The 14,440-nt window shown below is 29.5% G+C and overlaps 1 protein-coding gene across 5 annotated transcripts in view; it reads right to left on the bottom strand.

Moving 5' to 3' along the window:
- The window catches only part of LOC105834973 (neurexin-1), a 421,734-nt gene that overhangs the window by 271,850 nt on the left and 135,444 nt on the right, over positions 1-14,440 (bottom strand). For 3 of the 5 annotated variants that reach the window (XM_036290354.1, XM_036290356.1, XM_036290358.1), the window contains exons 3-4: positions 12,637-12,778; positions 5,698-5,757 (exon numbers count right to left, since the gene is read on the bottom strand). In XM_036290354.1, the coding sequence (XP_036146247.1) occupies positions 5,698-5,757; positions 12,637-12,778 (202 nt within the window). The remainder of the gene's footprint in view (positions 1-5,697; positions 5,758-12,636; positions 12,779-14,440) is intronic. The other 2 variants (XM_036290357.1, XM_036290359.1) reach the window with 1 other exon arrangement.

The raw sequence follows: 14,440 nt of genomic DNA, 5'->3' as shown, positions 1-14,440 counted from the left end.
ATAATAAAAGTACTAACAGCAATACTTTTAATATTTAAAATAAGTATTAATTACTGGCAAATTTAGTACTGTCCAGCACTGCATTTTTATAAGGGAGGTTATCTAAGTGATTTTATAAAGCTTGCACGTACTCTGAACGTGCTGCAAAATAATATTTTAAATATTTTATGTTAAACATTACATAATAAATATCACATAAATATTTCATTAAATATCCTCTTAAAATATTCAGAAATGTGCGTTTCATTTTGCACAGTGGTGTAAAATAGCGCTCAAATAATGAATGCATTACTCGTCACAGAAATTAGCAAATTGACTCTAAAAAAAATAACAAATAACAAATAAATCATTTATTCGTCGCTCCGCCGCCACCCTTTCCTCCTCCTCTCAAATTCCTGGCGTCCACTCTCATAGCGTTCATTCGTGAAAAGGTCATATTATACCGAAAGAGAGAATACGCGGCTAATTACGATCGCGACTACGATGTGAAACGCGACAATGCAGAAAAAATGCGATTACATAAAGTCGCGGCGAATTAAATGACGACGAAAACTCGAAAATCGCCCGGCCACTTCACTCGTTTCGCGCTTTTCGCGTCTGTTCCTTTCTCTCTTTCACCTTTTTCTCTTTTAAATTATCGTCCTGAATAATTTGTAATTTGTTTTCTTATTATTATTTATTATCTTGTATTATGAAAGAAGTAGGAATGCGCAGATATCTGTTACAAAATTAAAAACAAATATTGAAATACGTAAAAAAAGGTATTAAAATAGACTATAATCGTAGGATAGATTCGCATCCAACCTAACTCCGCGAAAGATATGTTTCAATGAATCATGCCAATGTAACCAATGCTAAATGTATGCTGCGCATCTAACGAATATCGGAACGTAGATTGAAATCAGGACGATACGTACTAATTAGACGTATCGAGATACCACTCGATGCCCGGCCAATCGATCCACTTTGTAGGTAAGCTTGCGATATTTCGTCGATGACCGAAAGATATAGACACTTGATGCAATGTTACGGAATCGAGTCAATATCCAATTAAAACGCGAAGAGTCTTTCGAAAATATACAGTTGAGATTGAATAAACAACTGCCCATATACAACCACACATTAGCAAAACAGTTACATGTACCGATATAAGTAAAATATTGTTTTAATTATTTTAAATAATAGAGTAACTTCTAATGCGTTTTCTAAATAGCGGAAAACATTTTACATTATAGAAATAGAAATTTATAATTTTTAAAATCCCTGACTCCCCTCGAATAAACATTATAAAGTATAAATAATAAATAATATTTTATATGTCCCGTATCTTGTTTATAAACGTAATTAGTTGTTCATGTGCAAAAGTTTTATTTTTGGGAGCTTAATATTTTAGGAGAGAAAATAAAACGTACGATATAATGATTTCAGTTATTTACAAATAACTTGTATATGTATGTGTATACACAAGAGATGTAAAACATTGTTGATATATATTAATTATTATAAATGAAAATAATTATTTTAATTACACTTTCACTGCTATCTTTTACTTCAGCAAATTTATTAATTGTATCATAATTAAATAATATATTTTTAATTATTGTAATTATAATAATTAAAATTTATTAAAATTATTAAAATTATAGAAAGATTGAATCGTTCCTTTGTCTGATAGTTAATCTTAAAAAGTTTTTAATTAATTTTTATTTGATTAATTTTAAATTTCTCTTAAAGGAACCAATAAAAACAAGAAAAACGAAAAATATTTAAATAATCTTATCCAAATATTAATTGATATTCAAAATGATACGATTAAATTAATTTGAAATCATGAAATTTGATATGATTCAATGTTTCTTATTAATCGAAATTTTAAATTTAAATTAAATGCACAGCAAATATATAAAGTTAAATACTATATATATATATATATATATATATATATATATACATATATATACGTACACACATATATATGACATTTTATGAGTTTTATTTCTCTTCATCCTAAGTCCTGAGTCTGTGTTACTGTTGCCCATGCTTAATTGGTTTTGAAGACTCTTACTCGTATTCATTGCATTACAGGAAAACATTGCAAAAACGTTACAATATTGCAACAACGATAAAATGTCCGCTTTTAGAAATACTGTATTACAGTATTGTGCAGTAGTATTATAATATACGTTTTAATATCTTCGATAAAATATATGTATTTTAATGTTTTTGGTAATATATATTTTAGATATGTCATTATATTATATTAACTCATTTTGGCATATATATATTGTATATCTATATATGATTTTCAGAAATATGTATATATTATGTATACGTTTCTAAATAAACACAGAGAATATACAGAATTTACTTATAAAGAATTTATATAAAAGAACCAAAATTTTACTGTCAAAATACATCCCATTTATTTTTTTTGCTTTCGTCTTCGAACTTAATTTCAGATACTCGCCTTTTCAAGAAATTATTTCATTAAAATGTAGATTAAAAATCTCTTCTAACATCCCTCTAATAGCGGTGACACATGCTGCTCGCGAGTGAAGTAAAGAACATTATTTTTTACCATATTTTTGAAACATTGCTAAAGTACTATCGCAAAAAAATATCTCTGCAATGTCCCTGAAAACATTACAAACAATGTTGCTGCACGTTTCTGTGCACAAGTTACATTTAATGTTCATTGAGTGAATCAATCAAATTGATTGTTAAATTCTCACTTTTGTTTCTAATATCTAATTTCTCCATTTTCCGACACCCTTAATTATTATTATTTACAAGTAATGCCATTGTCATGTCCTTATTCTTCGCGACACAGTAACATTTATTTTCATCATTTCGCACACAATCGTTGCGAGAGAGTTCAGACGGTTTCAACGACTCTCGCGCTTAACAGCTCGCGTCGAAGCGCCGATCATATCCGTCCGAGCGGATATCTGCGCGCATTTATTTGTCGTAGAAACCGAAACGTCGGGAAACGGCAGTTGTGTCGCGTTCACTATCGTATCAGATCGACGGCCATATACGGGTATATATCCCGGATGAATTTCCAATCAATCGATAAGTGTAATTCTTCGATACCCTCGAACCGTGAGTGCGGATTAATGCACGCGAATTACATCAGATCAAGAAATAACCCGTGATACATCGGTTATTTATTTAACAGCGTGCATTACATTTTAGCGGAATTCACGGTCGGAATTTTGACGAAACACTTCGTGGCCAGTATTTGTTTATAATAATTTAACTTACTTGTCTATTCCTCCTCTCCCAACAGAACCTTATTTTTGCTTGTAATGTATATGTCTCCTACGGCTTCTTCATGTTATTCCTCTGTTACGGAATAGTAAAGTGAGCGATTAATGAGTAGGGAGTGCTGTACAAGATGTCGCGCGATTGTTACATTCTGTAATTAACGCGCACGAGATTATCGGTAATTAGCGATATCTTCTCGAAAGTGTTGTGCTAAACAATGAGGGACTGAAGAAGAATGAAGAAGGCTTGGAAACAATGGCACACAGAGAGAAAAAACAAAAAAAGTAGTTAAAGCAAATATTGCAAAAATCATTATCTAATTAATATTTAACAATAAAATAAGATAAAACGTAAATAATTATAACATATAAATTATAAAATATAAATTATGTAAAATATAAATCATTTTATAAATAATAACCATAAAATTACTACAATATATTGCGATATTAGTTACAAACAGTTAATTTGACTAATTATTTTTTCTTTCTGTGCGACAGAGCAATAAAGTAATATTAATTTTTTATTTATTATGTTATGTTATACTATCTGTAAAACTGTATACTAATAATGTATTTCCGCGACAATCATATAGCTCATTTATTTTAATTTTATATTTTTATATTAAAACTTATATATACAAGGAAAAATTATCTAAAACGTATAAGATACGTAAAATAGTTATATAAATTTTTTATGTATTTAAAAAATATATAATTTTTAATAAAAGCAATATAATTTGTAATATTTATTTATGTTTATAACATCAAATTTTTATTTTTAAAAACGAATAAAAAATTGAAACGTTAATAATTTTAATTATTTTAAAATGCAGTTGTAATTTGGACAAATTTATAATTCCCTCTGTCGACGTTTGTAGAACAACTTTGCTGCTGCGCATCAAATTTGTGAATCTTTAAGGGCCTAAACACAATGTCAGGCAACAGGCAATAAGAACAGAAATAATGAAAGAGAGACGAAGAGAAAGGATCTTCTTCTCTCTTTCTCTCTTTTTTTATTTCCCATTCCTATTGCCTGTTGCCTGGGATTGTATGATATCCTTAAAGTGTTTTTAATTTTAAATAGAAATAATGGATTTACAAAAAATTCGTATTAGATATATTTAATAATTTTATTTTTATATTATGTATAATAAGTTATATTATTATTTAAAAAAACTATAAATTAATATTAAATTAAAGTACACATAAAAAATAGAATATTATGTATACTGTATATGATATATATATATATATATATATATATATATATATATATATATATATAGGATATTATAGATGATTATGTCATAAACTCATTGTCAAATGGATGAGCTACGGCAGATTAGCATTAACATTTAATCCTGAAACATATACAACTGTCAATCTATTGTGAACATGCAAGAATGAACACATTTGAAGCTCATGAAGCTTAATATTAATAATATATCTTTTAAAATTGGGTTAATCAGTTTATTATTAATAAAGTAAATTCTATCAGCTAAAATTTAGATTTTATTACTTGGATTAGATTATTACTTAGGTACACAAAAAAATTAATGGTTAAGAGAAAGAAGAAAGACAAATAATGAAAACAGACATATTTGATGATTAACTCAATGATTAATTAAAAACTGATGATTAATGAATAAATAATGGCAAATGTTTTTTTGTGTTTATTATATTTGTTAAACATTACCATGGATAATTATCTACTCGAATAACTATTTCGTTTTGGTTCTGTCGTTCGATATTTTCCTGTTTTTTTAAATTTCCGTTGTTAACGTTAAATATGATGTTTAACAATTGTTTATCCATTTTAATTGGTTTGTATCAAATATTTGTTATTGATTTGTATTCTTTACGGCAATTTTATTATTATTCCGTTCATATATAGATATACAATTACTTAGTAATACGTATAAAGTTCGGAGATAGCAGGTAAATTGGGTATCTAACAATTACATTCATTATAACAAAAGTCTTATTTGAAAGATCTTTTGTTTTTATAATACATTAATGAAAGCTACGTAGAAACTAATTACATATAAACGATTTCTATAAAATTCAGACTGGGGCAATAAAATACACATGTGATCTAAATCAATTCTAAATATGGATAAATAAATAACAATTATATTTAAAAAACGTTGCTATGATAATACAATAAAGACATATAATAAAATACTTAAGATTACATGGATTACTAATATTATCGACTATTTTTTCTGCAAGTTGTACTTTGTGCTACATGAATCATTGCATTTAATTTCGCGTTAGTAAAGGATCTATTCCGTAGTGCCCAAAGGGTCTATATAGAGACAACTTAACTAACGGGTTTAGATCTACTCTGATTACTCGTACTGATATCTCTACCACCGCCGCACCACGTTATTGTGGATGCTTTGGTTTTGTAATTAGCGAGACTCACTATAATCCGAAGCCCAGTAATCGCCAGCACCCGCCGAGGGCAGCACCGCGCTCCATGCCTCTATGTAAGAACAGAAAGAGAGAAAGAACAAAAGTAAAGAACCGAACCATGCGTCGAACGCGCTCGCGCATAAAGATCCTTATGCATTTTCTAGAAAGAAAAAAACGAAACGGGGAGCTCCGTTCCGAGCTAATTTAAATCGCTTAAGAACTTTTGCGCGATCGTTTTAAAATTGCCCTCGTGCAGAGGCAGTTACACAAACGCGAATATCGAGTGTTAAACAACGAAGTTTCCTCCGTGCGGAATGCCGCGCAAAGTTGAATCACTTTGTCCAGATAACGATTCGCCGCGAGAATAAACTCTTGATTATCCAGTTTGAAATAGATAATGCGAAACGAGTTGTTCACCGTGGCTTGTTTTATACTCACGCGGCGATTAGTTTCTCGACTTTTTGACTTGCGTTTTTTATCTCTACAAAAATGTTAACAGTCGTAATTTTTAATACTGATCAGCCACAGCCTCTGGGTTGAGCTTGGATAACTAAAAATTTAGTTAAAATAAATAATATAAATTACATGTAAACGTATCTTACAAGAAAAACTTCTTTACAATTTTGAAGTACTCTTGAAACAATGCCATTTTTTAGATATTAATTTGTTACTATATTTTATACAATTCATAAATTGCTAACAAATTAACTTCAAGTTGCATTAAAAACAAATACTTTACCTACGTCTATTCTTTAAAAAAATTTTTTTTATGCTTGAAACAGATCTAGTTTTAGTCTGTTTAATTCTTAAACATTCATCACACATTTGAAAAGCAATTTCTGATTGTTAAACAACCATATTAATAAAACGAACAATTTAAAAAACTCATGTCATTGTTTTGACGTTTCAACTATTAAGTATCAATTACAAGAATGTGCAATAAAAATAAGGAATTTTATTTTAAAAAGTTCAGATTTTAATACAATCTTTATATTGTTATTTAAAGTTAAAAGTTATCTATTCTTTTTGTTTACTCTTTATCTCGCTCTGAGGCAACGAAGAGATAATACAGCTAAAGTTTGTGAACTCGTGAGAATTAAACCTGACCTGATCTAGGCCAATTTTCGTGAAAATGTTTTTCTTATACATACTATCATTTCTATTACATGTCAAAAGAATTGACAATTATTTTACATAAAAATTTTTTTAAAACATGTAAAATGAACATCTTTAAAACGTCCAAATATGAATATATTTTGAACATCCAATGATGTATAATCTTAAAACAAATATTACACCCATGGACATTTGAACAAAATAAAGACCAAAATTAGACATCCATTGGATGTCTGGGTAACTCATATAATTATTGACAAAGTTTTTTTTTTTAAGTTTTTTGAACTTATTATATGTATTTTGAGAACAATCCTTATATTGCGCTTTATTATTTTCTAATTTGAACAATTGTTATTACCACTTGAAAAAATTCTTTTGTTAAATGATGATAACTTGTAGGTTAAAACTAAGAACAATCTTCATACGCGTTATTGTTCGCATTAATTTAGATAATTTGAAAAAGGTAACATTTTTTTTACTAAAGCAAATTTAAAGATAATATACATTCTTAAAAAATATGACAAAGTCATGACTTTTTTTAGATAACTTTTTGGATAATTTTAATATGATTAAACACATTATAGCTTATTTTAAATAATAAGTAATGCTGTAAACGAAACAATATATCGACTGTCGAATCTCTTTCCTTCTCCCTTTTGGTCTTGTAGTCTTTTCTTTTTCTCAGTATTAACATTTAATTTTCCGCAATATTTGTTAAGAAAACCTGGTAGACTGATTATTTTGACCCTAATAAATTCTGAACTCTCTTTTTCTTTATAGTCGAGCCCTCATTTCTAGCTTCGCTATTTTATCTTGCGCGTCTGTAACACTCTCATCCTTTCTGCACCCTCCCATCTTCTTTTTCTTTTTTCCTCCATTCGTTTCAACATGGTCATTAAGGCTGGAAATTACATTATATCGCGTATAACGACTGTGCCTGTCAGCTACGACAAGGACAATCGTGCCTGCAAAAAGCTGTTAAGAGAGGAATTAAAATGAAATTGTCCTGGTTCCTTTTGCGAAGAGTCTTTGAAGTTTCGCGTTCTCCTGAACGATGTCTCAAGCGACAAAAGGCTCGGCCGTGAGTTCGCAAAGATTCGCAATTATCAGTGAAGTAAACCTTTGAATAAACATTCCACGCTGCAATTTTCGATAAAGAAAGATTGTTTATTCAGAACACGAAGAGATACTTTTTCTATAATAAACTTTCAATTCTTAATATTAAATACCTTCGTCAATTGCGAAACCAATTTATTTTGTACCTTTGTATATTGCATCAAATAATGAAAAGAATAAAGAAATCAAATAATTTACATAATATTTAAAAACAATTTTATATGATTTTATATAATAATTTTATATTATAAGGTTTTCTCTTATCGTTAGAAAGAATAAAGAAAACGCGATAAAGGTATAGTGTGTCATTAATTATTGCTTAAATGTAATATGAGTAAGACAATTTAATATATTTATTTGTTACAAAAGAATACAAAAATCTCTACCACTCTAAACGATTCGTAGTAACTTACATCATACATAAATACAACATGTTTTAAAATTCGCGAATCAAAATACTGTAGCAAAAAAGACCTCGACAAATTAAGTAAAACACAATAGTAATTCGCAAATTATTATTTTAAGCAATAATTTTTTTAATCTAAAAGTTTTAAAATGGTCAATCACAAACTGTTTAGACCAGACCCGTCCAAAACTCGATTCGCAAGTTTCCACCTTTAAAGAGTGAGATAGAGAATGAGCAAAAAAGGATAGACGCTAAAGTGTTGTCTGAATCCAGGCCAAAGCACTGAAATCTTGCTCGAAGCACCGAATGGCCGTTTACTGCCGCAATCATTGCCTAGCGAACATTGCTATACCAATCTTTTACACCAAGTGTAGCAATGTTATAGGCTTTACAGGCACGGAATGATAGCCGAAACATAGCTAAAGAGTAAAAGCTCTTGCAGAGTGCAAGACAAAGTTTACTCTCCACAATGACGTAATAGTAACAAGAACCAATCGTTGGCTTTTATTGCTATCAAGTTATTGTACATTAGAGGCACAGCAAAAACAATAACTTCTTATTTTTAATTTCTATTTCTTCTTTTTATTGGATCTTTTAATTGATCATTTCCTGGCATTGAGCAAAGACCGTTAAGATCTTTTCGACATTTCCCTCCATGAACTTGGACTGTCTTGGATTCAGACAGAACTTTAGGGTCATACTTTCTTGTTTACTTTCTGTTTCGCTCTATCGAGGCGGACAGGTGGAAGAGCTTTGGCTCGCTTCTAAATAAATTTGACTTGGACAGTCGCATGTCCGTGAGTTGTACGTGCGGTAGGTAATCGCAACAGGTAACCCTTTAAATATCTCTATATATATAATTGGCTATGTATAACTTTAAGCTTTCATATACATATATCTTAAAAATTACTGTTTGAAATAAAAGTTATTTTACTTAATTCTTTAAGAATTACTTTTTCTGTATAGAATTTTGATTTGCGAATTTTTCATTCACTCTGCATATCTTAAAACGGTATCATATATCTATTATGCGCAGTAATGGAAAATCCACAAGCAATAAAATTGCCACTAATGCATGACCAAAAATGCTGTTTTCGTGAACAACACGTAAACTCGAGAAAACGCAAAATTTTATGGTAGAGAGTGAATCACAATTAAAGTAGATCCGGTATATCCCTTATCAGCAAGAAATCCAACTTTTCACTATTAAATCTGTCAAGTACACGGTTTTTTGAATTTTAAAAAGAAAAAATTTATGTGAAAATATATGTTGAAAGTTAATACAATAATATTGTACTTTTTTTGACGCTATAATAAATAAAAAAAATATTTTATTGTTGCAGTGAGTAGAAAAGTTTAAAATTAATTAATATTCGTAATTGATTAAAGTTACTGTTTGTTGTTACATAAAGCGTAGAATTTATATATAATTTATTACAATAATTTAATTCTAAAATAAATCCTTCTGATCAATATTTCAATCAGAACTCTAATATGCACAGTTTGTCTAATAAAATTAATATAAAAAAACAGACATTAATTTCTTGTTTACATACTTTTTTATTTAAAAAAATCGTTCTAAATCAATACAACGCTGATAGCAATTAAAAACTTTTTATGAGCAGCATTGTATTCCGTTTTCAAAATCGCAGTTGAAAGATTTTAGATGCCCCGAATGTTGTTGTGACGCTATCCTTTCATCCCCAATTAAATTTTGTGAATAACCCAAAGTCACACGAAGTCAAATCAGATAAACCGACATTGGTTTCAAGTACTACTTCAATATCAAAGATGATAAAAATAAGTTGAATGCCTTTTGAGACTAAGAAATCGCGTACGATCTTGGATTTGTGCGCCGGTATATTGTGTAGAAACAACTAAGACCCTCGCTCTCGGTATTCAAACTCGAAGAATCCCGTTCCACAAACAATTCGAAACGCCAAAATAATGATCCATTGTTAACCTTCCGATATGATTTACTCTGAGTCTTTTCGAATGAAAAAGAAAGTGAAAAATGATGATACGTCTGCGATGTTTTCCCTGTTATAAAATCGAGTATATTATTTAGAAATATTAAAACAATTCAAACGATCACTACGTACTTTTCATTATTTTGTACGTTTCAATAGCTGTTTTACTTATATTAAAATAATATTTAATATTGTTCCATATAGTGTTTTTCTCGACAAGCGTTAATAAAATATTGTCATACTTAACGTCAATATAACACGTCTAATTATACATATCTAAAAATTTCAGACATATTGAACAGATTTAAATTACATAATTGAAATGTCAAGCTTCATAACGCAATTATTTATCAAGACACATTTTAAAAAATAATTGCAATTACTATAATTTAATTATAATTTATAATCATTTTCAATAAATTGTATATTTATATTTTAACTTTTAACTGTACATACATTGTAATTATTAGTTATTACTACAACGTAAATAATAAGCAAATATATGTATGTGTTAATAAAATATATTTACTATAATTTTAATTACACTTACAACATAAAAATATTTGTTTTATTTATATATTTTTATATCTTACTGTATAAAAAGAAATTTGATCATTATATCATAATTTATAGTAAAATTAGTTCATAGTTGATAGAATTATAGACACAAGATTATTATTATTAACGTTATAACATAAATAATTGTAAAAATGGAGCTCCCAACAAATATGTTACCAATGACAGTCACAAAATTACTTTTCTCATAATGTACACTTAAAAATTGTTCGTTAATTATTAAAACTGACGTTAATTCTTTTACAATAATCAAACTTATTTCTAGTAATTTCGAGTGACGGGAGCAAAGTTATAAGCTTTCACGTATTTTGTCATTCGCATTAGCGATTTCCAAATCACCTCCGTTAACGGCTCCTTGTGCGCGCACCTCATTAACGGTGAAGAAGTCTGATTGTAATTATCGGTGAAATGTCTTGGAACGATCCCGATTTGCTCGGCTTCTCTAATTGCCAATGGCTTATGAGAAGGAAAAAATTATTCTGAAACACCGTCTCGCTTCTGCAGCTGTCGACAATTACGCCTCATTAGGCGTCGCGCGTTCTCCCGGGAATACGCGTAGGAGGTAACGAGAAATGCACCCCCGTGCAGTTGCGTTCCGGCACTTTATCATTAAAGGCAACAGCCGATCAAGCGGAATATGAAAAAAGAGAATTAAAAAACGGCAAAGGTGACAGAATGCAAAATGTAAAAACAACTGATGAATTTTTGAAGGAAATATTTCCCATTTTCGCGTACCTTGAGCCAGTGATTAATATTAGATTTAATGAAACACGGTCTGCGCTGTTAATAAGTTATCGGTCACTAAATCAAAGGACACAAACTAAAAGAACGTTGTGGATAAATTTTTAAATTAATAAAAATAGATTGCTGGAAGTAATATCAAAACCGCACAAAATCAATTTGAATAATAAATGCCAAAGGTTTACCCATTTACCCATTCAAATGGAATTGCGGCCTTGGCGAGAGATGCTGAGCGTCTTTAATAAATTGTGGCGAATCGCGCATTCCGACAGTTCAAAATTGACAAAGATAATTTAACTTTCCATTATTTATAAATTGTCATTATTAAAGTATTTTAAATCTGCTTTACTAATGAAACATTTTAAATATAGTAGATCTTCTGATCTGTAAATTGTATCTAGTTTTTAACTTATTACGATTTATTTATTAAATTCTATATGTGTGTCACTTTGGTTACAACTGTATAAACGTATTAAATAGCTTGGAGTAAAAACAGACCATTTGTACCTATGTTCAGTTAAATTATACGCAATGCACACAAACAAATTCATAAAAACGTATTTCTGTGCTTCACGTTTCTACCAACGTATTTTACACTTTGTTTTTATAGGATAGGAAAAGTTTATTTCTTTTGTCTCGTGTCACTCAAACACTTTTAAGTTTGCTTCCAAACTTTTAAGTTTGTATGCATGATACACCCCTTTAATCATAAAAGGTATAATTCGCAAAAACGTGTAATAAAAAGTAATAATTTGAATCCTTATTCATTTAGTGTTGCAATATCATTAAAATTAATTATTTTTTAATGTACGTTAATGCCAAATATGAACAACATATATTATATTGCATTTAAAGAATTAAAAAGTTAAAACATTAAAAATTAAAAAATTCCAAGCTTAACATACAAGTAAAGTCCTCTCAGCAAAATATAATATAAATCTATGACATAAAATGTAATTAGTATCGTAAAGCTAGTCTTACAATTAGTTTAGAAATTCAGACTATTAAAAGTTAATTTACTAACCTTTCTCGCAATATGCGCCCTCATAATCACCGGTGCGACACTCGCAGATCGGCCCGCTGTCCGTTGAAATGCAAATGCCACCGTGCTGACACGGATCGCGAGTCTCGCAAGCATCCGTCGTATTCGTCATATTGCGTAAACTCTATAACAGACATTAAACCATAACGTTACAACAAATAATATTTAATATAATTTAACGTTCAAATTATTAATAAAAGCATTCAAATCTAACGATACGGAACGTAATACAATTTTTTATGAGATCACAAACAGTATAATTATAACTTTGAATTAGCGTCTGTGTAATAAGAGTATAATATTATATCGGGGAAATATTTACATCGGGCATTGATTTGAAAAATATTTCATTTCAATTACGTTTGTCACGACAAAAAAAAATTATTTTTGTCATGCGTAGAAAAGAGATTCTTTCATTATCTATAATCATATTTATGATATAACAAATTTTTTTTATAAATTAATACAAATATATATAAATTACCGCGTAAAATATTGCATTTTTTAAATATAAAAAATACAAAATAATATACAGAAAAATGTTTTAAATAATCTATTATTTAATTAAAATCGCAAAGTTGTATATTACATAAGAATTAAATAATAACTATAAATGTAAATTTATTAAAATCTTACAAATGCAAATACCCTGAAAATATTCTTATTATTGCGCGCTACAATTTTCGCATCGTATCATGCAGCAGACGGATTTTCTGGCAGGGATACATTAACTGCAGAAATATAACTTCTTAACATGAATCTCGAGAAAAATTCAGTATGCGTGTATAAATAAGGGCGCAGAAATAAAGTTTTTTATCTTCTATTTCACGCGACACTTCTTTCGGCATTCAGCTGTTCCTGTTTGAATATTTAATAACGCGTTACGATACATCTCGTTTCAAGCTATTTGACGCTTAACTAATGATATCCTTTTTACTGAACTTTATTCGTCTAAAAGAGACCACAGACACTTTTAAATCTTTAAACATTTCTCAAGCATTGCTGATTCTCCACTACGTGAAATTTTTATTTAAACAGCGTTGTTACAAAAAAATCCCCTTTTCTCTCAAAACTAAATGATGCATGCATTTGATATGTTCGCTTGCAATATCGTTCGCAATATTTACCGTGATATTACGCAGCAACGAAAATTAAAGAGACGGTAGAAAAATAACGTACTTTAGTTTGAAGAAGAGCTCCGCATTTTTTCAATTTACATTTATCTTTATTTCGCGACCTTATGCACAGCTCTTTGGGGGCGACGAATAATAAACAAACGGGGGGGAGAGGGAACTCGCCGTCGCGGTAAACATCTTTTTTTACGACTCATTTATCTTGACAGCGCACTTTCAGTACTGCAACTCACTTTGCACCGTGCACCATCGCGTTTTAAGTCGCGCAAACGAGATTTTTTTTTCACTCCCAGGAGCCGGCCGCAACCGACTTTTATGGATGCTCTTTGCTACTGAGAATAAACGGGACGTTGATCTTATTCTTCAGGCTCTTTTAACATTGGTCCCCAACTCGATTTGAGTCTACAGAATTTGATTTCGCCGCGGATCACTTTGCTACAATATATAGGTTAATTCCGAAAAATTGTTCCAGATTTACACTAAGTTCCATATTTGAAACATGTTGTAATTTGATTATTTAATTACTAAATATTAATTAGCATTCTTTATAGACTGAAAAAAAGTTTAATAGTAATAATTGAACTGAAATAATAGTTACTTTGCTCTTTTAAAATAAGTTTAATCAAAGATTCAGCTAATGTAATATTATATTT

Source organism: Monomorium pharaonis, chromosome 7 (genome assembly GCF_013373865.1).
Source record: "Monomorium pharaonis isolate MP-MQ-018 chromosome 7, ASM1337386v2, whole genome shotgun sequence".
Classification (NCBI taxonomy): domain Eukaryota; kingdom Metazoa; phylum Arthropoda; class Insecta; order Hymenoptera; family Formicidae; genus Monomorium; species Monomorium pharaonis.
This window is presented reverse-complemented; position numbering and strand designations above follow the sequence as displayed.